This window comes from Sturnira hondurensis, unplaced genomic scaffold (genome assembly GCF_014824575.4).
Source record: "Sturnira hondurensis isolate 20B ecotype Veracruz unplaced genomic scaffold, ASM1482457v3 Scaffold0023817, whole genome shotgun sequence".
Classification (NCBI taxonomy): domain Eukaryota; kingdom Metazoa; phylum Chordata; class Mammalia; order Chiroptera; family Phyllostomidae; genus Sturnira; species Sturnira hondurensis.
In genome coordinates this window covers 9253366-9281343 of record NW_028096448.1, presented here as the reverse complement: position 1 = coordinate 9281343, position 27978 = coordinate 9253366, and the positions used below count along the sequence as shown (strand labels likewise).

At 38.4% G+C, this 27978-nt stretch overlaps 1 protein-coding gene across 4 annotated transcripts in view; it reads right to left on the bottom strand.

The window, feature by feature from the left end:
* CDKAL1 (CDKAL1 threonylcarbamoyladenosine tRNA methylthiotransferase) overlaps window positions 1–27978 on the bottom strand; it is a 665826-nt gene that overhangs the window by 431064 nt on the left and 206784 nt on the right. For all 4 annotated transcript variants that reach the window (XM_037037969.1, XM_037037973.1, XM_037037972.1 and 1 more), the window contains 2 exons: window positions 24836–24932; window positions 6359–6407 (listed from right to left, as the gene is read on the bottom strand). In XM_037037969.1, the coding sequence (XP_036893864.1) occupies window positions 6359–6407; window positions 24836–24932 (146 nt within the window). The remainder of the gene's footprint in view (window positions 1–6358; window positions 6408–24835; window positions 24933–27978) is intronic.

Here is a 27978-nt window from a genome sequence, read left to right as displayed (position 1 = left end):
ATCCCATGCACACCCAGGCCCAGCAAAGGCAGCCACAAACAATGGATCACTTTGCAGCTCCAAACAGTTTGCCCAGGGCCACTCACAGGCAGCAACTGGCATTGGGCTGTACCAGAGTCCCTCTTAAGAGGCCCCAGAACTAACACACCTATTGGACAGCTTCAAACAGTATCAGAACAGGACCCAATTAGCTCCACAAGAGGTATATCCAAAGGGAGATCTTGACAGACACCAGACACAGTTTAGGTGAATTCCACTCTGCATGGCTCAGCCCCTGCACAGCAGCTCGTACACTGTGATCAGGGCTGATCCTCACAGTCAGCCAGCCTGAGGGTTGACTCCATGTATGAATGGACCAATAGCAACCAACACTCAAATGCAACAGCAGGGCCCACATAATGCACATTTCTGGAGCACCCAGCTCAGGTGATCGAGGAGACTGCACCACTCGACTCCCCAGGACAGCTACTACATAAGGCTACCCTACCAAGACTGAGAATCCTAACATATCTAACTAATACATAGAAACAAACACACAGAGGCAGCGAAAATGAGGGACAAAGAAACATGCTCCAAAAAAAGAACAAGAGAACGCTCCAAAAATAGAGCTAAGTAGAGGAAGCAAGGAAGTTATCAGATCTATAGTTTAAAAAAAAAAGATTATAGACTTCCGCCAAGATGGAGGCATTGGTGGAAACACTGTGCCTTCTCCCACAACCAAGTTTGAATACAACAAAGGTTTGGAGAACAAAGACACAGCCAAAGAACAGAAAACTGAATTATACGGAAGTCCGACAACTACTAACTGTTCAACCGGGATGGTAAGACGGGCGGAGCCAGCAGCAGAGCAGGGTCGGGCAGGAAAGATCCCCCAACCTAGACACGCAGGCAGCCCGGAACCAGTTGGGGTGTGGGGCAGACTGACCGCGGTCACACATTCGTGCACAGTGAGACGGACCACGCAGGCCCCAGGGGGCGAGGGCTGACAGCAGTGGCACACTCGCGTGCAGTGGGACTAAACGTGCGGCCCCGGTGACAGTGGCAGCTGCGGCACCTGTGGGGGCCGCAGCGGGAGGCAGCAGACGGGATGCCATTTCTTCTCTTTGACCTCGCCCCCACATACAGCATCACAACCCAGCGACTGAGTTGCCCTGCTCTGGTGAACACCTAGGGCTCCGATCCTGCTACAGAACAGGCATGAACAGCCCCAAAGATGGCACAAGAAGAACTCAAAGTCCCAGAGCAGATAACTCTAAGCAACCGAGAAATTACCAGCCTCTCAGAAGCCCAGTTCAAGACACTGTTTATCAGGATGCTCACAGAACTGGTTGATTATAGTCACAAATTAGAGGAACATATGAAGGCTAAACTAATTGAAATGAAGGGAGATGTCCAAGAAACCAATAGTGATGGAAAGGAAACTGGGACTCAAATCAATGGAATGGACCAGAAGGAAGAACAAAACATCCCACCAGAAAGGAATGAAGAAATGAGAATTCAAAAAAATGAGGAGAGGCTTAGGAACCTCCAGGACTTTAAATGTTCCAACATCCAAATTATAGGGGTACCAGAAGGGGGAAAGAAACAGCCATGAGTGGAAAACTTATATGAACAAATAATAAAGGAGAAATTCCCCAGTCTGGCAAAGGAAATAGACTTCCAGGAAATCCAGGAAGCTCAGAGAGTCCCAAAGAAGGTGTACCCAAGAAGGAACACACCAAGGCACATCATAATTACACTAGCCAAGACTAAAATGAAGGAGAGAATCCTAGAAGCAGCAAGGGATAAGGGGACAGTCACCTACAAAGGAGTACCCATCAGACTGTCAGCAGATTTCTCAAAAGAGACCTTACAGGCAAGAAGGGGCTGGAAAGAAGTATTCCAAGACATGAAATCCAAAGACCTACAGCCAAGATTGCTCTACCCAGCAAAGCTTTCATTTAGAATGGAAGGACAGATAAAGTGCTTCTCAGATAAGGTCAAGTTCAAGGAGTTCATCATCACTAAGCCCTTATTATATGAAATGCTAAAGGGACTTATATAAGAAAAAGAAGATGAAAAATATGAACAGTGAAAGGACAGCAAACTCACAGTTATTAACAACCACACCTAAAACAAAAGCAAACCAAGAGGACAGCTAGATCAGGAGTGGTGGAACCATAGAAATGAAGAACACATGGAGGGTTAGCAACAGAGGAGTGGGAAGAGGAGAAGTGGAGAGAAGGTACAGAAAATAGCATAGACGGTAGGTAGAAAATAGACAGGGGGGAGGGCGAGAATAGTGGGGGAAATACAGAATCTAAAGAACTTGAGACACGTGGTTATAAACTAAGGGGAGGGGAGAATGGTGGGGGAGGGAGTGTGTGGGTGGAGGGGAGTGAAGGGGGGAATAGAACAACTGTAATGGTATAATCAATAAAATATATTTTAAAATAAATAAATAATAAATAAATAAAGATTATAAAGATTCTCAAGAAACTTAGAACAACAAGAAACTTAGAACTATAACAGCATTAAAAAAGACATAAAAAACATAAAAAAGAATCAGTCAGAAATGAAGAATCTAGCCCTGGCTGGTGTGGCTCAGTGGATTGAGTGCTGGCCTGTGAACCAAAGGGTTGCCAGTTTGATTCCCACTCAGGGTATATGAGGACAGGTCCTCGGTTGGGGGCATGCAGAAGGCAATCACACACTGATGTTTCTCTCCCTCTCTTTTCCCTCCCTTCCTCATTCTATAAAAAAATTAAAAATGAAATGAAGAATATAATATCTGCAACAAGGAATACAGTGGAAGGAATAAAGAGGAGGTTGAATGAAGTAGAGGATTGAATTAACAATTTGAAAGACAAGGTATCAGAAAACATACAATTAGAGCAGAAAAAAAACGAAAGAATTTTTAAAATGGAGATAGTTTAAGGGACCTTTGGGACAACATGAAATGTAACAATATCTGTATCACAGGGGTACCAGAAGGAGAAGAGGAGGAACAGAGGATCAAGATTCTATTTGAAAAGATAATGACTGAAAACTTCCCTAAGCCTAGTAAAGGAAAAGGACACAGAAGTCCAGGAAGCACCAAGAGTCCCAAACAAGATGGATCCAAAGAGTCCCACAGCAAGGAACATCATAATTAAAATAGCAAGGGTTAAAGACTCAAAGAGAGAATCTTAAAAGCTGCAAGAGGAAAACAGTTCATTATCTGCATGAGAACGCCCATAAGACAGGCAGCTGATTTCTCAACAGAAACATTTCATGCCAGAAACAACTGGCATGAAATAATACTCAAGATGATGAAAAACAAGGACCTACAACCAAGACTACTTCAACAGCAAGGCATACGAACTGGAAAAAAAAAGTCTTTGCAGATAATATAATCCTGTACATACAGAACCCTAAAGATTCCATTAAACAAACAAACAAACAAACAAACACTACCAAAACTGATAAATGAATTCAGTAAAGTAGCAGGATACATAATAAATATCCAGAAATCAGTTGCATTTTTATGCACCAATAAGAAACTATGAAAAAGGAAAATTAAGAAAACAAACACATTTACAATCGCTTTAAAAAAATTATAAATAAATTTAACCAAGGATGTAAAGGACCTGTACTCAAAAAATTACAAGACACTGAAGAAAGATACTGAAGAAAAGAGAAATAGATGGAAGCATATACTGTATTCATGGATAGAAAGAATTATCCTTATTAAAATGTTCATACTACACAATGCAATCTGTAGATTCAGTGCAATTCTTATCAAGATACCAATACATATTTCAAAGAACTAGAACAAACATTCCAAAAATTTGTATGGAACCACAAAAGAACCAGAATAGCAACAGCAATCTTGGGAAAGAAGAACAAAGTTGGAGGAACCCTGCTACCTGATATCAAACTATACTACAAGGCCACAGTAGTCAATATAGCCTGGTCTGGCATAAAAACAAACACATAGATCAATGGATGGGAATAAAGAGCCCAGAAACAAACCCACCCCTTTATAGTCAACTAACATTTGACAAAGGAGGAGAAAACATACAGTGGAGTAAAGATACTCTATTTAATAAGTGGTGTTGGAAAATTGGACAGATATGTGTAAAAGAGTGAAATCAGACCACCTTCTTATTCCATACACAAGAATAAACTCAAAAAGGATTAAAGACTTAAATGTAAGGCTCAAGATCATAAAAATACTAGAAGAAAGAACATAGGCAATAAAATCTCAGGCATTTCTTCTTGTGGCAATATTTTTTCTGGTATATCTCCTTCGGAAGGAGAAACAGAAAATATAAAGTAAATGGGACTACATCAAACTAAAAAGTTTTTGCACAGCAAAGGAAACCATCAGTAAAATGAAAAAACAACCCACTAAATGGGAGAACATATTTGCCAATGATACATCCGCTAAGGGATTAATATTCAAAATTTATAAAGAACTTATAAAACTCCATATTAAAACACAACCCAATTGAAAAATAGGCGAAGGGCCTTGACCTGGTAGCTCAGTTGGTTAGATCATCCTGATACACCAAGGTTTCAGGCTCAATCTCCATTCAAGACACATTCAGGAAGCAGCCAATGAATGCATAAATAAGTAGGATAATGAATCGATGTATTGCTCTCTTCCCCCTACCCCCTCTCTCTAAAATCAATGAATAAAAATTCTTTTATAAAGATGGGCAAAGGAACAGAATAGACATTTCTGTATGTCCAAAGAGGACACACAGATGGCCAATAGACATACGAAAAAATGATCTACACATCACTAATCATCAGAGAGACGCAAATTAAAACCACAATATCACCTCACACCCGTCACAATGGCTATCATCAATAAATCAACAAACAATAAGTGCTGATGAGGATGTGGAGAAAGGGGAACCCTTGGGCATTGTTGGTGGGAATGCAGACTGGTAGAGCCACTGTGGAAAAGCATTGTGAAGTGCAGTTACCTCAAAAAACTAAAAATGGAACTGCCTTATGCCCACTGATTCCACTTCTGGGAATATATCTGAAAAGACCCAAATACGTATTCGAAAGGACATATATATACACCCCTATATTCATTGCACTGTTATTTATAATGGTCATGATTTAGAAACAGCCTAGGTACCCCTCAGCAGACAAGTGGATAAAAAAAACTGTAGCTCATTTACACAGTAGAGTACCACTCATCCATAAAAAAGAAGGATATTTTACCCTCTGCAAAGGATGAATGGGCCTGGAGAGTTTCACACTAAATGAAGTAGGCCCGTCAGAGAAAGACAAGTACCATGTTATTTCACTTATATGTGGAATCTAATGAAGAAAATAAACAAACAAAAAATAGAAACAGACTCATAGAGACAGAGAACAGACTGACAGCCGTCAGAGGGGAAGGGGTTTGGGACTTGGGTGAATATGCTTAAAGGGATTAAGCAAGAAAAAAAACACAAAAAGACCCCTCATAGGCACAGATAACAAACAGTGTGGTGATTACCGGAGGGAAAGGGGAGTGGGGGGAGGTAAAACAGGGTAAAAGGAGGGATAAACAGAAATGAAAGGAGACTTGACTTGTGGTGGTGAGTGCACAATACAGTGTTACAGATGACATGTGACAGAATTGTACACCTGAAATCTATATAATTTTATTAACCAACGCCACCCTAATATATTAAATAAATAAATAACTGGAATCTGGCTCACTTAAAAGATGAATCAATATATGTCTCTTATATGGGATATGTCCATGCACAAAGCAGTCAGAGGAAAAACTTTAAATCTGTACCTAAAACAAAAATTTTCATAAACATCCTCAATAAATGTTAACTAAGTAGTACCGAATTTTCCGGACTGTAACATGTACTGGACCATAAGACACACCTAGGTTTTAGAGGAAAATAGAAAAAAAAAATTGAAGCAAAAAACGTGGTAAAATATTTAATAACATAAATAACATAGGCCGTCACCCCACCCAATGAGCCAGGCAAGCCACATTCAGACGACAAGACACAGCCCCACTTTTACTCCCAAATTGGGGGATGCATCTTAAGTCCGAAAAATACATTATTTTTATGAATGTAATCTCATATGCTTTAAAACTCCCAGAAATCATTGCAACACCTGAGACTGCCATGGTGGATGACTCTTAATCTTTTTTAAATTTGTCTAAAGAGTGAAGAGTAAAGTATGAAGAGATAGCTAAGAAGCTCTTAACAATGGGAGATGGTGACCGATGCTCCTTCCTGGAGCGCAATGACAGTAACCAGGATCTCCAGTCCAGTCTACCACCTCTGGGTCTCATCCAGGCCTATCTTCTTAAAAAGCAGTTTTACATACAATATATACCTCTGTTTATCTCACTCTCAAAAGTTACCTTTAATTGTTTCCTCCACAACTTCCACTACACGATCAATCTGTTGAACCTGAAAAGAAAACAAACTGTTAGAGAAGCAATTTACACAGAGAAGAGATATTAATTTTTGATTATCATGCTGCTTGAGTCAGTGTTACACATCTCAGCACACAAATCCAGTTTTTCTTTAATTAATGCATTTGAAGATATTATTTAAAATGTCCTGTATTACTGTTTTTTGTTACAATAAAGTGTGAAATTGCCATTCTCCTGTCTTCTAATGACAGTTTCAAAAACCACAAGACGCTGAACAAAACTTCCTAGAGCTGTGGGCACAGCCTGTCAACACCGACTGAGAATGTCCTGAGACACAGACTGAAGTTTAATTAAAGCATGTCTCTTCACACAGAGCTTCAAGAAAAACGGCAGAAAATGACAAGCTACTGAAAAAGACCTACTGATATTAAGGGGATCTACCCCAAATTCCGTTCTTTATTATTTTAACACTGAAACCCCCTTTAATGACTTTCTGCCCTGTGCTGGGTGCTCCGCTCAGGCCCAGGGGCTGCAAAGTCAAATAGCGCCAGCTGCAGCCCCCGCACCAGCGGCTAGGAAGGATTTCCCAGGGTGCGGAGAGCTCACAGAGGAGAGGCGAAGAAACCTGGCTGAGTGATCCAGGAATGCTTCTTGAGGGATAAACAGGATTAGATGATAAGAAGCCCACTAGGGAGACTGAGGTAGACTGGCTGGAGTTAAGAAGGGAAATGAAAAAAGCAAGGACTGTAGTCCAAGGAGCTAAAGGAATGAAGAAAGTGAAAGAAGAATAGATCATAAGTTGATATTCAGTTCATCACTGCTTTATTACAGAAGAAATACATGTTCAATGACCAGATTCAAACAAACTAGAAATATAAAGCAGAAATAAAGTAACCCATAACATCCTCCACCCTGCATTTCCACTCCTCAGAAGAAATCACTCATAATAGTTTGAGGAGTAGACACCAGGACATTTTCCAGTGCTAAACATACAGGGTGGGCAAAGGTAGATTTATAGTTGTGAGTACACAAAAGAAATTAATATTGTATTATTATTTATTAATAACTGCATTATTCTCCAAACAAACATACCTGGTTTGTAAACCTACTTTTCCCCACCCTGTACACAGCAGTCTCCCTTTATCTGTAAGGTGTATGTTCTAAGATCCCCCCAGTGAATACCTGAAATCACAGACAGTAACAAATCCTAATATATCATGTTTTTTCTCTATGCACATACCTATACCAAAGTTTAATTTCTACATTAGTCACAGTAAGAGATTAAGAACAATAACCAATGATGAAATAGGACAAGAAAAACAATGTACTGATAATGGATAACATCTCCCTCTCTAACAGCTAGTTTAATAAAGAAATGGCTACTGAGTGACCAAAGGGCGCGTGGCATACACAGCACAGACACACTGGACGGACAAAGGGGTGATTCACATCCCAGGGCCACAGAGCAGGCGAATGCAAGACGGCATGAGATTTCTTCAAGATGCTTAGAACAGCACGCAATTTAAAACCTATAAACTGTTTACTCCTGGAAATTTCCATTTAATATTCCAGCTGTGTTAGACCACAGGTAACTGAAACGGCAAAAAGTGAAACCATGCATAAGGGCTCTGACAGCTCTGCAGGTTTCTCTTTTCCCTCTTTCTGTTCACAAATTATGAAACACACATAGATGACATGTAAAATAGATCTGCCCTTGACTTGTTTTCTATACATCATCAGTACATATAGACCTACTTCATTCATTTATTAGCTACCTAGTATCTCACTCGCGTACAGATACAACATAACTCGTTAATCCATTCCCCTGTTAATGGGATGTATGCTATTTCTAATCTTTATTACACACACAACAATGCTGGAATGATCTCAACTGAGAACAACAAAAAAAAGGCTTAAAAAAAAACTTTACTAAAAATGCAATGGCAAATCTCTTTCAAGCATTCCTTTGCCCCAGTGTCTTATATGAAATAAGGAAAGACTTGTGAAAACACACTTGAATCCAGCTCTGCCTCTGCCCACTCAGCCCAGGATGGTGTCCACAGTAGCAATAATTATTGGGATGTAGCCAAAAGCAAAGTAAATCTCTGAGAATGCAGTCTTAGTCCCAAACAAACCTACTTAACTGGAGACATATCTACCTGGAACCACTGGAAGCATCAGGTTTGGTTTTATTAAGAAGAGAGTCCATGTGGTTTCCTTAAAAGAATGTCATCAAAATCAGAATAACAGAAAGTTCAGAGAAGAAGCAGACAACAGTGTCAACTGCTACAAACAAACAGGAACATAAAGACGACAACGGGTATGCCTGATTTAACAGTGAAGGCGGTCAATGAACACAGGATAAGCTAAGAATTCAGTAGTAATGAATCTTCAATATAAGGAAATGATGGGGTAGTCACTTCAATCACTGCAAAAGTTACATAAATGTCTCATCACTACATGTACACCTGAAACTAATGTATTACTGTAAGTCACCTCTACAAGGTGAGAGTATACAAGGTCAGTCCGGAAAAAGTGCAGCCATTGCTAATCTAACAAGAATGGCTTGTGCAACATCAATGTACCTGGCAGCCAAGGAGAGTGAACTGGAATGTGCATGAATGAACAATGATGACTTCACTGTACTAGTCAGAGGTGGTGGTAGATGCTGCTGAATGAACATGTGTACAGTGTGGCCACCGCACTCAAAATGACTGAGCAAGTACAGAAATGAATCTGCGTCACATTTTGTGTTAAGCTTGAACATTTCTCTGTGGAAACTACCTGGATGATTCAGAAGGCCGCAGCTCTGCAGCTCTGAGTAACTGGTGACTGGCTACTTCAACATGACAGTGTGGCCACTCATGCATTACGTGTCATGAATTTTTTTGGAGAAACCTCAAATCACCCAGGTGACTCAGCCCCCTTACAACCCAGATTTGGTGCACTGTGACTTCTGGTTTTACCCAAAACTAACATCACCTCTGAAAGGGAAGAGATTTCAGACCATCAGTGAGATTCAGGAAAATACGACAGGGCAGCTGCTCGCAATTGGGAGAACTGTGTGAGGTCCTAAGTTGAAGGGGACTAAGGCATCATTGTCCTATGTACAATGTTTCTTGTATCTCAAAGCTTCTTCAATAAATATCTCTATTTCTCACAGTACATGGCTGGATACTTTCTGATCCACCCATGGATCCAGCCTTGCATATCCAAAAGAAATGAAAACACATGTCCACACAAAAAATTGTAGATGAATACCCATAGCAGCATTATCCCTAAGAGCAGAAAGGTGTAAACAAGCAAAGTGCAATCAACTGACTGATACAAAGTTGGTATATTCATGCAATGAAACATCATTAAGCCACAAAGGGGGAGAAGTATGGATATATGCTAAAACACTATGCTATATGAAAAAAGCCAACTAAAAAAGTCAAATAGTAAATGATTCCATGTGTATGAAATGGCCAGAATAGGGCAATCTTCCAAAACAAAGTAGATTTCTAATTGCCTTTGGATGGGTGGGGAAAGAAATGGGAGAAACTGCTAAGAAGTAATGGGTTTCCTTTTGGAATGATGAAAATATTCTAAAATTTATTGTGGTGATGGTCGCATAACTGAATATACTAAAAAGCATTGAATTACACATTTGAAATGGGAGAACTGTATGGTGTATGAATTATATCTCAAAAAAAAAGCTTTTATTACCAAAAAGTAATGAGGGTAATCAATCAAATGTTCTCATGTAAAGGCCATAAAACTGAATGAAAAATTGGGCAAAACCAAAGGACACTGAAGAGACCTGACAACTGGACCCGACTTTGGATCCGCGGGGCTTCTCTTCCTGTAAAGGATGCTCACGTGCACAACTGGCAGGATCCGAATATGGTCTGCAAACTGACATATATTGTATCAATGTCCCTTCCTGTTTTTATTATTCTACTACAGTGATTAAAAAATACCTGTGTCTTTGAAATACAGGGGTATTTAGAAGTTAAGGGGCATCGTGTTTGCATCTTGCTCTCAAAAAGGACCAGAAAAATTGTGTACATATAAAATAATTAGCAAATTTATTAAAAATTATCATTTGGGGAATTTGGGGGATGAGTTTATGGTAATTGGTTTGCTTATCTGTGAATGCAAAATTATGTAAATGGAAAAATTTTAAAGTTTAATATATGCTTTTTTTTAAGAAACAGAGATTTTTATTTCACCCTGATGGTCACACAGAATTTGCATGAATGTATACACCTCAAAACATAGCCTCTGATTTATAAAGTGATTGATTACATTTGCCTTTCTGGCAGAAAAACAAACATTGCCTACATGTGACCGTCTAATCACTAGGTGATATGAGGAAGCTCTAGAACTTTAAAAGTAAGGATCAACCAAATTTGCAGGAAAAAAAGTTTTTAAAGTATCTGATTTCAAATAAACAGGGGAGAAGTTCATTAATGATTTGATGAAAATATTGTGTCATTTCCATTTTTCCTAAGGAGCATATCGGAGGAAGCGGGGAAGGAAGGGGAGACAGAAAAGAGAAGAGTGGGAGTGAGTTAAATGGAAGAAGTTAGAAAGCCAAAAAACAAGCATGGACTGAGAGACAGGGAGACAAGAAAAAACAATCATGAGTGAAAGAACAAACTCAAGATTCACATACAGTAAAGAATACACTGAATTCATTCTGGGGAGAAAAGTAAAGCTGTTTTTAATTAATACTATAAATTGTATCCCTGAATACACAAGAGCTTAGTCTCTGGCATATAATTCAAATAAAATAAATAAAACAGTATCTCGTGTCCTTCAGGCACTTAGTTATAAATATACAGGGAAAAAGACATGCACTATGTTCTATTACTGACTCCATATGTTCTCAACAATGAAAATAAGGAGTTGGTTAATAAACAATTCATAAATAACATTAATGAGTAATTCTGCTGCAGAACTTTTAAAATAAATCTATAAAATATTTTATTCAGCTATTTTGAACCACTCCGAATTTATAGGTAAACATATTAAAGAAACAAACCTACACAAAGGCACCTAAAGCAATTAAAAGTGTTAGTCAGAAACTTCCTAATTGTTCACAGCAGTGCAATCCAACAGAATTTTCTATGGCGATGTAAATGTTTACATGCTGCATAATGTCCAACATAGTAGCCACCCTTAGTTATTGCATTCTTACACTGTGGCTATAGTGACTGAGGAACTAAATTTTAACTTTAATTAACTTAAACGGTCACATGTGTCTACTGGCAACAGTAGTGGAAAGTGCAGGTCTGTAGTATAGCTAACACAACCATTCAGTTCGTGATCATTTGTTACCGCATCCCTAGGAAACTCACACATACCTCCAACACAATTTTTCCAAGTTGGCTAATAAAAAGGTCAGTCAGGGAACACACTGGTAAACAGTCTGCCTTTGCAAACTATCAAGGTTCTGCTTGAGCATGTACTTGAAGTATCTTTTTTTCTAAGTACTTGAAGTATTTTTTTTCCTAAACAATCAGCAGCTAGATAAGTTAATGACTGGTAATAATGAAGTGATAGCTAACATTTCTTCAGCACTTACTGTGTCACAGGCTCTGTGATAACACAATACATGCACTATCTCATTTAATTCTTACAACATTCCTAGGCTAATAATATTACCTTATTTCTGAGGGTTAGGGAACTGAAGTGCAAGGATACTCACCTAAATTCTTTATTTCTAGTAGAAATAAACAATTATTTCTAGAAGAAATAATTTCTAGTAGATCTTATTTCTAGGAATGGCACACAGGTGACACATTTCACATGCTCCCCTTTTCCTATGCACATGAAGGTCATCACTAAACAGTCACAGAACGCTCTGCAACTGAACCTGGAATTTCAGGAGACCCAGGCAACAACTACTCCCCCAACCTCTCCCCCACAAATCACCATTGACATGCACACATCCACTTGACAAGTATCTATTAAGCACCAAACAAGCACTACACACAGTTCCAGGAACTGGGAGTAAAATGGTGAAAAATACCAAGTCCCTGCTTCATAGACCTTACATTTTAATCAGAGAGACAAACATATAAATAATCAAAAACATTCACATCCTATCATTACAGATGCTACAAAGAAAATAAAATCTGGGACTGGCAGGAGGTGGAGAGAACAAATTTGCAATAATATTCCACTGAAACCTCAGAACAGGTAGCACTAATCCTGGGACCTGGACTCTAGACAGAAGCATCAAAATAAACCTCTAGGGGGAAGACTACATAAAACAGCTAAGAGACAAAATGATAGGGAGTGAGGGGCAGAATGGTAGGAGATGGAGTCAGATAATTAAGAAAAGATTACAGGGGTGGGCAAAAGTAGGGTTACAGTTCATATGAAAAAGTAGGTAACATAAGAATAAATAATAATACAAAAGTAAAGGGTGTGTTTTACCTACTCACAATCAAAAAGATACTTTTGCCCACACCCTGTATATGAGACCTTGTAACTCATGTTATGCAGTTTAGATTTTATTTTACTAGCAAAAGGAAGTCACTGGAGGATTAAAAAAAATCTTAAAAGCATTGCTCCACTAATCCTGTGAAAAATACGCAAAGGCTTCTCTTTATCCACATTTCTCTGTTACTTGTTTTTTTTTTCTACTTACATGAGTCTGCCCAGGGTTTTACCATCCCTTGATTTTATCCCAAGACATCTGAAATCCTTACACAAGTAAGAGCGCACCTGTATTATATATACACTTAAACTCAGATGCAGAGAAATTTCTTATTAGCTCTCTTAATTTTTACTGTATATTAATAAATTAGGAAAACCTGTCATCATTCTAATTAAGAAATATCATACCAAAACTTTTAAACTAGATAAAAATTCTATCAACACCTAAAAGAAAAAGATGTCTTTTTATCTCCATTAAGAGCCATTCACATAAAAAGCAAAAGGCTCTTAACGGAGCACTTCCTATCATGCCTTTGTTCAAATTTTACACATTTACAATAATGGAAGTTTGAGCCAATCATCAGCATCCGACAGGTGAAAATTCAGTACTGACTTTTCTATAAAAATATTTTTCACTCTAAAAATTTTTCTCCAAACTTTAAAGAAAACTTCCTACCTCTACAAATGCTATTTATTGGGAGAGAGCCCTATTTGGGAACTCCACAGCAGTCACCAAATTACCACCATCTTTCAGCTCTACTACACGGAAGAAAGATGTACTGAACTCACCAAACTGTGAACAAATACACTGAGTTAAACAAAGGAGCACTTGATGGTAACTGTGGTTTAACTTTTTGAACAAACTTTCTCATCTCCCAGCATATTTTCATCTTCTTTCACCTCTTCATTGAGAAAAATTCTTCCCCAATAGTAGAAATTGCCCTTTCATTCACAGTTTTATGACAGCACATGCCATGCAGAACTAAAAGCATACTTCCCACCTGAATGGTACAAGTGAGTGACTAACACTTAGTAAGAGATAAAAAATTGCTAATTATAAGATGAGGCCAGGCTAGATGATGCCAGCAAAATGAGTAACAGTACCAGGAACATCTTTCTCTTAAATCCTAATAAAATGCCTATAAATCTTTCTCTAGTGAAAAAAAATCTTTCATCATTTAAAACAAAATCAACATACTAAGTTCAATTATATACAGAAACATTATTTGGGATATTAGAATATTATCACATTAAATTATCACATTATCACATTAAATTATCACATAATATTATCACATTAAATTATCACATATTATCAAATTATTTAGGATATTAGAATATTATCACAGGACATGTTGTAAAGTAAAAAATAAAATTTTAAGCAACACTAAAGCTAAAAACAGTAATATTAAAGCTAAAACAGAATACACATTAGAAATGTGAAACATCAATTAACAAACACTGCTTTATGTAGCAGGCAGCATAATAGCCTCCCAAAATGTTCAGATATCCTAATTTCCAAAACCAGTAAATTTGTTACCCGATATGGGAAATGGGTTTTTCAGAAACGACTAAGGACCTTGAGATGATGAGATTAGCCTGGATTATTCACATGGGCCTAATCTATTCACAGTTCTTAAAAACTGAGGGATGAGGGACTTCTAGCCAAGATGGAGGTATAGGTAGAAACACTGGGCCTCCTCACACAACCAAAAGAACAACAACAACCAATTTAAAAACAAAAATAACCAGAACAGACAGAAAATCAAACTATATGGAAGTCCAACAACCAAGGAGTTAAAGAAGAAACATTCAGCCAGACTGGTAGGAGGGGTGGAGACGGGCAGCTGGGTGGAGAGGACTCAAGGCAAGGCTGCAGTTGGAGGACTGGGATAGGCAAGGCGATGGATGGAGGACTGGGCAGTCCCCCAAACTGGGAGGAACAACTGGGGAGGCCGCGAGGCAAACCACGAAACCCAGGGTTCCAGCATGGGAAAATAAAGCCTCGAACCTCTGCTTGAAAACAACGCTGGGGTTTGAGGCGGCAGTGGGAGAAACTCCCGGCCTCACAGGAGAGTTAGTTGGAGAGACCCACAGGGTCCTAGACCATACACAAACCCACCCACCTGGGAATCAGCACCAGAAGGGCCCAACTTGATTGTGGATAGCAGGGGAAGTGACTGAAGTCTGCAGAGAGCAGAGCAAGTGGCACGTTCCTTTGTAGACTCCTCCCCAACATACCCCTCTTACAGGGTCACAGCGCAGCCACATGGGGTGCCCTGCCCTGGTGAACACCTAAGGCTCCACCCCTTACTACGTAACAGGCAGGACAAGACAAAAACAAGTGGCCCGAATGAAAGAACAGGTCAAAGCTCCAGAAAAAATACAACTAAGCAATGATGGAATAGCCAACCTATCAGATACATAGTTCAAAACACTGGTTATCAAGATGTTCCAGGACCTCACAGAGTACTTCAACAGCATAAGAAAGACCCAGGCAGCAATGAGGGTTGCATTATGTGAAATAAAGAAAAATCTACAGTGAACCAATGCCGATAGAAAGGAAATCAAGACTCTAATCAACGGTTTGGAGCAGAAAGAAGAAAGAAACATTCAACCAGAACAGAATGAAGAAACAAGAATTCAAAAAAATGAGGAGAGGCCTACGAACTTCCAGGACATCTTTAAACGTTTCAACATCCGAATGGTAGGGTGGCAGAAGGAAAAGAGGAAGACCAAGAAATTGAAAACTTATTTGAAAAACAAATGAAAGAGAACTTCCTTAATCTGGCAAAGGAAATAAGACTTCCAGGAAATCCAGGAAGCTCAGAGAGTCCCAAAGAAGCTGGACCCAAGGAGGAACACACCAAGGCACATCATAATTACATTAGTCAAGATGAAAGATAAGGAAAGAATCTTAAAAGCAGCAAGAGAAAAGGAGACAGTTACCTACAAAGGAGTTCCCATAAAACTGTCAGCTGATTTCTCAAAAGAAACCATGCAGGCAAGAAGGGTTGGAAAGAAGTATTCCAAGTCATGAGAGGCAAGGACCTACATCCAAGATTACTCTATCCAGCAAAGCTATCATGTATAAATAGAAGGGCAGATAAAGTGCTTCTCAGATAAGGTTAAGTTGAAGGAGTTCATCATCACCAAGCTCTTATTATATGAAATGTTTGAGGAACTTATCTAAGAAAAAGATAAAAACTATGAACAGTAAAGTGACAACAAACTCACAGCCATTAACAACCGAACCTAAAAAACAAACAAACAAAGCAAACAACTAGAACTGGGACAGAACCACAGAAATGGAGATCACATGGAGGGTTATCAGTGGGGGAGGAGAAGAGGGGGAAAGTAGAGAGAATAAGTAGCATAAATGGTAGGGAGAAAGTAGACAAGGGGAGGTTAAGAATAATATAGGAAATGTAGAAGCCAAAGAACTTATATGTACAACCCATCAATATGAACTACAGGCAGAAAATGTGGGTGGGAGGGAGTACGTAGGGCAGAGGGGAATAAAGGGAAAAAAGAGAAGAAGAAAAAAAACCAAAACTGCGGGATGCCATTGTTCCTTAGGTTGGAACACGTCAAAGAAGGTGAGTGGCCCCTAAAAGCTGGAAAAGGGCTAGAAAAGGACAGAGAAAGGACTCTCCCCTAGAGCCAGAAAAGAATGCAACCCTGTCTGGACTTGAGTCCAGTAAAACCCATGCCCAACTTGCAATCTCCAAAATATGTGTTGCTTTAAGCTACTGTGTTTTGGGTAACTTGTCACTGGCCTTACAAAGCTAACACACCAACTAACAATCAAACGCATGACAGAGTTAGCATCATAAAAGAGGGAAAGAAAAAATTTAAAAACAAATGCTGCAGGAATTGCTAGGAACAATATGAAACAAATTAAGTTAAATACATACCTTACATTTAACATTCACTCAACAAATATTTATTGAGTCAGACACTGTACTGACCATGGAAAGTAATATAAAAATGCAAAATAATAGTAAACAAAATCCCTGGCTTTATGGTACCTAAGTGTCCATCACAGTAAACTTCAAATGAATTGAAGACTTGAATAAAGTCTTCCCATCTTTAAAAAATAGTTTTAAAAAAGAGAGAGAGGAATAAAATACTTTATCAGATCTGTTCCTAGATTCTGGGAATGTAACTTTTTAAGTTTTTAAGCAACAAAAGAAATTACCCTCTTATGTCCCTACAAAATATTCAAGGTTGCTATTATATCAAAATTCTGAAAGACAGTGCAAAAAGATAACAAAGAGTCAGATAAATCTTTTCTCCATGTTAAAATAGACTGATTTTCTACTGATGAGTTGTAGGAGCCCCTTATATGTTCTGTATATAAACGCTTTTAGGAGCCATGTGTTTTGCAAATATGTTTTCCCAGTCTGTGGCTTGTCTTTTCATTTTCTTAATAGGATGTTTTGGGAGCAAAAGTACTTAATTTTGATGAAGTCCAATTTATTAACTTCTTTTTTTTTCATGTCCTAAGAAACAGTTTCATGTATTATGTGTGTATCCTCCCTAAGAAATAGTTTTGCAACTCAAGTTCACCGCCACCCCCGGAGAGGAGAAAGTGGTAAAAGATTTGAACACTTTACCAAAAATACATGGATGGCAGAGCATAAAAAATATGCTCAACACAATTAGTCAACTGAAAAAGCACATTAAGACCTCAATGAGACACCACTGCACACCTAGTACAACTGCTACAACCGAAAACTGGCCGTCCCAAATTCTGGAGAGGAGGTGAAGAAACTGGAACTGCTGGCAGCAATGCAAAATGGTTTAGCTGTTTTGGAAATTACTCGGGCAGTTTCTTAGAAGGTTGAGCAGATGCTCGCCATGTCACCATACAATCCCATTCCTAGGAACTTATCCAAGATATTGCAAGCATACCTACACAAAGACGTACCTATGAATGTTTACAAGAGCTTTATTTTCAATAGCCCAAAAACTAGAAACAACACAAATTTCTACCGATTGGTGAACAAAGAAACTGTGGTTCATCATACAGAAAAATAATTCTAGGCAATAAAAATTAAAAATTAACAATTACAACTACATGGATGAATCCTGAATGCATTATGCTATGTGAAAAAGGCAAAAAACAAGTACCATATAACCCCATTTATACGACCTTCTGAAAAACAGAAGACTACAGGGACAGAGACCAGAGCAGTCAGGACTGTGAGTATGTGTGGTTGGTCAGGGGACAGGGCTGAGCACAAAAGAACACAGGGAAACTGTTTAGTGCAAGAAAAATGTTCTCTTTTTTATTTTGGTGGTGCTTATGAAAGAGTATACATTTGTCAGAATTCATTTACAATGAATTTCACTGTGTGCTAATCATACCTCAACAACTGTTACTTAAAACAAGAAAAAAGATTAGTATCAATAGCTTATAAGAAAACAACAGACAATGAATAACAGGCATACAGAAATAACCACTAGATTATTCCACTTCTAACCCTCACCTTTCATGCTATCTTAACACCCACCCAGTCTTTCACCTTGTCCTGTCATGCCTGACTTAAGCATTGCATCCAACACAAACCCCCTCTCTCCACCAGCCCTACTCTATGGCTTCTCTGTTCTACTCCAAACACACCTCTTAAAACCACTCCCTCCAATTTACACTCAAGTCAGGACACACTTCTTGCTCTTTTTTAACCCTTCCAGTCATACCTAGGCACAGGGCTTTTCCTTAGACCTGCTGATGTTTCTGCTCAAAGCCTTCCTCCTTTCTCCATTCATCTAACCACTACTCAGACATGTTTTATTCAGCTCTGTACCGCTAGCAAATAGTTTCATTCTAGGCACATAGTGGATTCCAGTGCCCCACACAGCTTCATCCCCCTGCTCAATGTTAATTCCACCAGTGAGTGAGTTACATTTTTCTTCTTTTTTTAATTTTTTAATATAATTTTTATTTAATTCTTGTTCAAGTACAGGTTTCTGTCTTATACTCCCAACCCTGCCCGCCCCCCACCCCATGCTCCCAGCCTCCCTCCCATTTCCGCCCCCCACCCTTAGTTATTGTCCATGTGTCCTTTATACTTGTTCATGTGAGTCCATTCCCTTTTCCCCTATGATTCTCTCCCCTCTCCCCTCTGGACCCTGTCAGCCTGCTCTATATTTGAGTGTCATTGGTCATATTTTGCTTGCTTGTTTGGTTTGACCCTTTGCAACATCATGGATGGAACTGGAAAGCATTATGCTGAGTGAAATAAGCCAGGAGGTGAAAGACAAATACCATATGATATCACCATTAACAGGAATACATTTTTCTTAAAAGCTCAGACTGCACCACTTAATGATGTGTCAGGTACCCTGCTAAGCAATTACGGGTATGATCTCATTTAACACTTACAGAACTCAGTTGGGTTCTAGTATTCCCTTCATTCTACAGATGAAGAAACTGAAGCACAAAGAGAATAGGTAACTTGTACAAGATCACACAACTAGTAAGTGGTGTAGCAGACATAAATCTATGCAATCTAGCTACTGAATCAGGCTCTTAAATACTACGACAAACTAATTTTTTATAATTCAACAGGTCAAAAATATACACATATAGGTAAATTAGAAGATGCCTTGTAAAGGGTAATAGATCTAGGAAGGTACAAACATGAATGGGCTTTTAAATTTACATGTCATTGTATTATGATAAAGCCTTTTTCATAATTAAGAGTAAAATAAAAACCTAATATGAAAAGAAGAAATATTAGAACACATGAAGTAGTGAAAAACAGGACAGTTTTTCTCAAGCTTTGCCCTCAATATCAATGTCGCTATTATTGTGACATTGTTTCACTTCATAAATGTATTTACATTTTATAATATGGTACATAAAAGAAACATTCTCAAATACAATCTCTTTCAAATCCTGTTTTATTTATACATAAAATCTTCAAAATTAAAGTGGTCACATTTGAAATGGTCATCGTGCTGTATGGTTTTTCGGGAGCAGACCATCCTGCCTGAAAAGATGTAGAAAACACCGTGAACCAACTGAGCAACAGTCCCCAGGTTGAGTGGACACCTGCGTTAAGTTGCAGTTTTGTTCAGCTCTCCAAAGAAAATGTGCATCTGTCTGCAGGGCTCACAGCCCGCACATCAGGCAGTTTTGTCATCTACATACTTGTAACATCAAATTATATATTCTGCTGTGAACTGCACATTTTAGAATGCTACAGCATGTGTATTAGTTTGTAGTTTATTTAGGATTTCTAAAGAAATTATACAGTTCCTACAAAGATAAACCTACCGAGTCAATGCCAAGACCAAGTTCAAATGCAGTCCTCATTCATTAACACAGAAAATCCATACAAAATGTACAGGTTTTTATAAGCATGCTTTCCTGCAACAGGGTAAAAACCCTAAGAAATGTTATGCCTATTAATAATGGCTACTGCAATAATTGAGAAATAACAATACCCTCATAAAAACTCAAGAAAAGAAATATTATTTCACCCATCTATCCCTAACACAACTCCTAAATGATGGACACAAGTGTTTTTTCAATCAGAACCTTTACAGAGAAATTTCCAACTAATCAATCTCTCTGTGGTCTGGGTCCCATCCCACCCCATTCAATCTCCAGGAGGCTGGAAATATTCTCAACTCAAACCCAGATATCTCGCCTCAAAAACTAGAATGTAAGCTCTATGAAGACAGGATCCTGGATGATTTCATATACTACTGGACACCTACCACCTGGAACCATAGCTAACACATAGTAGGCACTCAGTACACACTTGCCAAATTTAAAGAAGAACAATGCAGCAGCCTCAGGATCTGAAGCCAAACTTTCTGAGTCCTGAAGTATATATTTTTTCTACCAGACTTTATCAGAGAACATCCTGCCTTCCGGTTGTTCTAAAGGAAACTTTCCAACAAACTGCCAACAAATGAGCTGAAGGGATGGGAAAGAATATGTTCAGTGGGTGTATAGTCACAGGACCATGAAAACTACCTAGAGCTAGACATGGAGCAACCAACTTAAACAAGTAATAGGGAAGAAATGACGCTGCACCAAAACTCAGTTCAAGGTGGATGGTGAACCATAACTATCTGCCAAAGAAGAAGGAAAATTTTCACAATAACGTCAAATGTTCCAAGATAGTGAAAACATTATGAAGATCTTGAGTGGTCACCTCCAACTACATATAATTTAGACATGAAATATAAACTTCATGTGATCATTCTAGAAAAAAGTTTGGCTAAGAAAGATATTTCATCCAATACATCTACATTTTAAATCTGTCCTTTCTCCTTTCCCAACGTGAAAAATAATTAGCCCTGTGCTCCAGAATGGGAGGTTCCTGTCACCAAAGCCAGTTCTGGACCTAGATGTTGATGAGTTTTACTTCTATTTTCTTTCCGTGCACCACCACACAAATAATGTTACTCACAACTAGATAGCCTCAGGAAGCAGCAAGACAGATAATGAAAAAAGCCCAGAGTTCAAATCATCAGTTATTGTGTGCCCTATACACATTGCTATCTCTGATTATGAAAATGAATTAAATACCCCATTTCTAAAGGCTGATATTGATGAAATTATAATTAACAACATGAAATTAACATGTTACAAGGGTAGTAATATCCTTCTTACTTATTGAATACCTTCTTAAATGCTATGAGCCTTTGCAAACATAGGATAGTATGCCTTTAAACTCAGGTGTACAGTAAGCATCTTGCTCACCCACTGATCCCCACCTAACAGCAGCTTTTTATTTCAATCACCTGGCTGACAGAACTGACATGTTCTCCTGGTATTGTGGGGTGAAAGAGATAAATCCTAGCAGGAAGGGAAAACACAAAATGCAGTTACAGCTGTTCTTCCTTCCACCTCTATTAACACCCTCCATCATAGAAATTCTGTGAGGGAAATTCTGTGAAGGAGTAACAGTTTTCACCCAGTCTGTAAATCAAATGTGCAACACAATTCCAAACATCCTCCTAAAAATAGTTGCCAAATCACTGAATTTAAACATCTTCATATTTTTTCACACTTCAGAATTGTTTTTTCTTTAATTCATTTCTTTATTTCAGTGTAACTCATTTTATTTCAGAAAGTTTCTGATTTTATGGCAATATAATGCATTTTTTTATTTCAATGTAACTCATTTTATTTCAGAAGCTTTCTGATTTTACAGCAATACTAACAATTCTATTCAGAAACAGTCTCTCCAAACACCAATTACACATGATTTTGGTTTCCTATTTCAGATTTATTCCCCAAAACTCTTGGTTCTGTGGACATAATTTTTATGAATCAGTTATGCACTGGCCAGTGCAGTTCAGTTGGTTGGGCGTCATTCCTCAAGGCGAAAGGCTGCTATTCCTGGTCCAGGCACGTGCCTGGGTTTCAGGTCTGGTCCCTGGTCAGGGCACATAGAGAGGCAACCAGTAGGTTTCTCTCTCACATCCATGTTTTCTTTCCCTCTCTTTCTACCTCCCTTCCCCTCTGTGTAAAACAATTTAAAAAAGAAAATTTAAAAAGAGTCAGTTATGATAGACGTCATCTGTTACAGAAACTGCTCTATAAAATGATGTTGACAAAGAATAATGATATAGTTTAATAATAAATGCTGAAAAAAGAATTAGAGTACAACTGTAGAACATTTCTACTGCCCTGGCTGATGTACCTCAGTGGATTGAGCCGTGGGCCTGCGAACCACACGATCGCAGTTCGATTCCCAGTCAGGGCACATGCCTGGGTTGCAGGCCAGTTCCCAGCAGGGGACTCACGAGAGGTAACCATACATTGATATTTCTCTCTCTTCCCCCCTCTCCTTCCCTTCCTCTCTAAAAATAAATAAAGAAAAGAAAAGAAAATACTATGTTAAAAAAAAAACATTTCTACTGATATTGTGATTCATCTTTTGGAAACTTTTCACCATATACTGATTTTAAATTAAAATAAAAAACCCTTTGTAGGTACTAACTTGTGATTTTTATTTTCTAAAAATCAGAAAATACTGATATTCAACAATTAAGAACAGTTAAGTATAACATGGCATATCCTTCAACAGCATATTAATGAATTTAAAATGGTTAAAAACCTCATGCAATAAAAGCTTATGGAAAAATAAGACAAAACAGTTTGGAGAGTGTGATTAAGTAAAATGCGCAAAGATTAAAAATCTGAAGAGGATAATCAAGGTTATAATTAGTATGCTAGGGTGATGGAATCATGAATTCGCTTAAAAATATTCACTTTTAAAAACATGTGTTCTTACATTATTTTTATAAAGGAGCAAAATAAAATCTAAAGAAGTTTAAAGGCACTACAGTGAGACTAGGTGACAGAACACAGCGCGTGCCAGGGTAAACAGAGAAACAACGGTTGGCTGAAACAGGCGCGGGTTCACACGATCCCTGAAAATCATCTTCCGCCTTGAAAGCCCTGGGGGTCCCCCTCACTGTCCTGAGACTCCCCCCTGCATCCCAACATATCCTAAGCTCTTTACTGCACATGACAGAATTCAAGAAAATATGACCATACGCACATAGAAAAGATGTTTTTGCCATACTAAAGGAATTCCATTACTCTGGTAACTCAACACCTTGAGATGAAATCGAAGAGGAATCCCAAGCTTTTAGCACATTCCTTCTGTAAAACCCAACTCTACTCTCCTACTTCCCCAACACAGCGGGACGATGTTTATGGAGAAAGTGAGCCCGACATGAAAAGATAACTCAGGACTCCAACTCATTTCATTACTTAAACCAAGAGAAATCAAAATGTAAACAAGACAAATGATGAAAAAAATACTAAAGTTCCCAAACATTCCAGTTCTGTTTGTTTAACATGAGAATGTTTGTTCAAAGATTATTAAATCTGCTAGTGGGGCAAGAGCTTCACAGAAGAAAAGAAGTTCATTAAACTGAGAATACAGTATAAGAACCTGTCAATGGTACATCAAATAAGGAAAAATCCAGTAAATCTCAATCCAGGTGTCAATTATTCCTATAATTTTGTTCTATGAGCGTATAATACTTTTATATTTTTGAAAAACTAAATAAGACTTTTTAAAACACCCTTCCTAAGCACACTGAGTAGAGGTGCAGCAGAATGATGGGAAGGATGAACACCATGCGCTCAACAAACACTGACTGGCCGGGCAGTCTGTGAACAGTGCTGGCCACAAAAATAAGACAGACAGTAGACCCCAGACTCCTGATTTCACAGAGCTGACTGCCCGACAGGGAAAATGAGTATGCCAACAGTAAAAATACAAGGGAAGACACTTTCACTCACTCAGTCAGTCACCCAACACTTACAGAGTGCCTACTGTATGTAAGGCATTGTGGGAAAGGCTTAAGAAACCCGTTGAGGATTTTTTAAAAATTGAACAGCTGTCATCATGAAGCTAATAATTCAAATAGAGAGGTAGGCTTTATTGAAAAAATCATGTGCGTTAACCGCCAAATCACAACTCTGTGAAAGGCCGAGAGAGCAAATGACAAGCAACTGCACAGTAAGGAAGGGAACCCAGAGATAGGATTACTGAGGACTGCCCGGGACTGTCAGAGAAAGCACCACCGAATGGCGACATTGAAAGCTCTGCAGAATGGTGACAGTGAAGCTGAGACTTAGGGGTAAAAACAAGGGAAGTAGAACATTCCAACAAAGGCATCTGTGTACTGGGAGATGACCAGTAATTTAATGTGGTGGGAAAATGATAATAATATAGCAATACCAGACAGGCAAACAAAGACGAGGTAATTTATTAAGGGACTTCAATTCCATGCTTTGACTTACTTACTCTGTTACTTTTTAATTTTTTTAATGAAAAAATCTAGAACATGTTTTTGTGCTAAAATGAAAAAGTTACAAAGACATGAAAAAGTTTCACAGCAATAGAAGAAGTACACTGAGAACGGTCTTAAGTACAACATAGCTCGTAAGTAATGCAGAAATAGAAAATAAAATGTGGAGTTATTACATGTTTTAACAGAAGAATATCTTCTTTTTTCTCTTATCAGGTACAAGCTTACCCCTATGACACTCAGTCCTTTAAGGTAGTCCTGACGGGGCTGGGCTTGAGGAACACATCCAGCTAGCACTATTTTCTTGTTCTCCTGTTGAGCTTTCCTAGAAAATTGAAAGAAGAGTGTGAATTCTTTTGCTTGTAGGTATATCCGTAGAAACTGATGTTAGTGCGTGTTAGTTCTCTAAATAATAACAAGCCCATCTAGCATGAAACTGGATTTTCTTATGGCTGATTAAAGAAAACATATTATAATAAGATTTCTGTATGTGTCTGCTTATCAGGCCACAGATGTTATGGTATAGGAAGTATTCAGAGAATGATTGAATGAATGAATGAATGAATGAACGAATGAATGAACAGAATATAAAATACAATTTTAACAGCAATTGTGTTTCATTTCAATAGCTTAGAGTACTTTGGTACAATTTTTCCACTTGGAATCCCGAAAAAACTTATTAACAGAATCAAAAAGATCTGACTTCTGTAGATTGCTTAACATATCCAAAAGAGTAACTGCCTGCCTCTGCCACCTAGTTTTACTTTTTTATCTGTACCAAGCACATCACTGCACACAAATAGTTTTCTTGTAAGAAATGTAATACCTTATCAAACAAAAAAATCTTTCCATTTCCATTAACAATCTATACAAAGAAGTAACATCTGGTTTCCTCAAGAATTGCAGCCATCACACACAGAATCCCTGCCAAACATCCAAGAGAGCCTGTGAGGTAACCAATATTTAAATCCAAATAAAAAGCCTGCTTACTATAAAGCAATTTAATTAATTATTAAGTATCTCTAAGACATGATGGTGAGTGTTTAAGGAACCAGACTGGAGGACAACATATGTGCCTTATACTCAACAAGCTCCTGGTTTATAATAGATAAAATGTAAAATGGGGACCTCAGCAACACAGGATCATCAAATAAATAAGAAAGACAGAGAGAGAGAAGGAGGGAGGGAGAGGGATGGATGAAGGAATGGGGGGAGGGGGAGAGAGAGGGAGAGAGGGGGAGAGGGAGAGAAAGAAAGAAAGAAAAGGAAAGGAAAGAAAAGAAAAGAAAGAGAGAGAGAAAGAGCTTCAGTGACCAAAAGATGTACAGGCAACATATCATGGAGAGAAAAGAANAAGGAAAGGAAAGGAAAGGAAAGGAAAGGAAAGGAAAGGAAAGGAAAGGAAAGGAAAGGAAAGGAAAGGAAAGGAAAGGAAAGGAAAGGAAAGGAAAGGAAAGGAAAGGAAAGGAAAGGAAAGGAAAGGAAAGGAAAGGAAAGGAAAGGGAGAGAGAAAGAGCTTCAGTGACCAAAAGATGTACAGGCAACATATCATGGAGAGAAAAGAACAGGCACCTAGGAAAAGACAGTAAAGAGTTTCACCAAAAAATCAGGGAGAACTTTAAAGGGAAATAGAAGTTGGAGAGGATGAAAATGGAGGCAGAGAATGCTCTGGCAGTTGTTACACCAGGCACAAAGACAAGAAGAAAAAAAGCAGAAAGTATTTTATTACAAAAAGAATTTCCATATCAGGGAAACTGATAGGGCGTATGTTGCAGAAGGAGCCCTGGATAGTAGTTAATTTAGTGGGCAATGGGGAACTCTCTCAAGTATGAGTGGCAGAGCAGACACAGAGCAGAGCCAAACATCAGGAACATGACACTGGTGAGAAGCTATAAAATGAAATAAAAGGGAAAAAGAAGCCAAGAGATGGGGAAATTAAGTGTACACTCTTGACAAAGGGATATGAGATCCTGAATGTATGTGGAAGATTCACCATAGAGAGAAAAACAGAGACAGAGAGATAAGGAGGAGGGGAAGGGGGGAGGGGGAGAGGGAGGAGACAGAGGGGGAGAAGAGAGAGATGATTAAAGACAAGCAAATTAGTTCTCTTTCTAAAATTTACTAGGAAAACCTCAAGAAAGAATCAAAAGTGATGCCAAGATCTTGAATCTGAGGCATGTATTAGCAATTTTCTATAAAGGGTCAGACAGTAAGTAGTTTAGGCTTTTGCTGGTCATAAGTCCTTAACTCTACCACCTTAGAGTAAGCGTAGCCATACATAATACTTAACCATTAGGATGTGTCTGTGTTCCAATAAAACTTTATTTCTAAAAACAAGCAGCAGGTCACATTTAACCCAAAGGCCAGAGTTTGCTGATCCCTAGCCTTAGTAAATAAAAAGGTAGCCCTTAGCTGTCAGGAGAAGATGGCTGAGCACTGGAACAGCAGGTAAGAAGTTCACATAGGACACACTAAAGCTGAGGACCCACTCACTAACGCCTGTCCCGTCTCTGGAAATGCAATTCGGCTGGCTGGGAGTAAAACCTGGGGGAGCTTTTAGATTACAAAATGAGAATCCAATTAAGTACAAACCTTTAATGTTGTTTAGAGATGTGGAAATATTTCTATAGGATTAAAGTACTGATGTGGAAAACAGAAAAGAGGTCACATCACCAACAACATCATTATACCAACAATAACAATCACGGTCAGCATCTATACGGCACTTTGTCAAGTAACCATTACCTAGTTAGTTACATAACACATCTGGAAATAGTACAGCCGAAATACAACGACTGAGAAAAAAAATGTTATGATGACAGTATAAACATTAGATAGGGTCATAAAACAGCCCAAGAATGATTTTCAGGGAGTAAGCAGAACACCAGAAAATACAGGCTCAAAAACAGAGATGCTTCATTAGGTCATTTANAATTTACTAGGAAAACCTCAAGAAAGAATCAAAAGTGATGCCAAGATCTTGAATCTGAGGCATGTATTAGCAATTTTCTATAAAGGGTCAGACAGTAAGTAGTTTAGGCTTTTGCTGGTCAGCATCTATACGGCACTTTGTCAAGTAACCATTACCTAGTTAGTTACATAACACATCTGGAAATAGTACAGCCGAAATACAACAACTGAGAAAAAAAATGTTATGATGACAGTATAAACATTAGATAAGGTCATAAAACAGCCCAAGAATGATTTTCAGGGAGTAAGCAGAACACCAGAAAATACAGGCTCAAAAACAGAGATGCTTCATTAGGTCATTTATTTAAAAATTATTGATGCTTCTACTGACTTTGACTTTAAAATGAGAAAATAGACCAGAATTATAACCTAAACCAAACCTCATTCCCCAGTTATGGAAT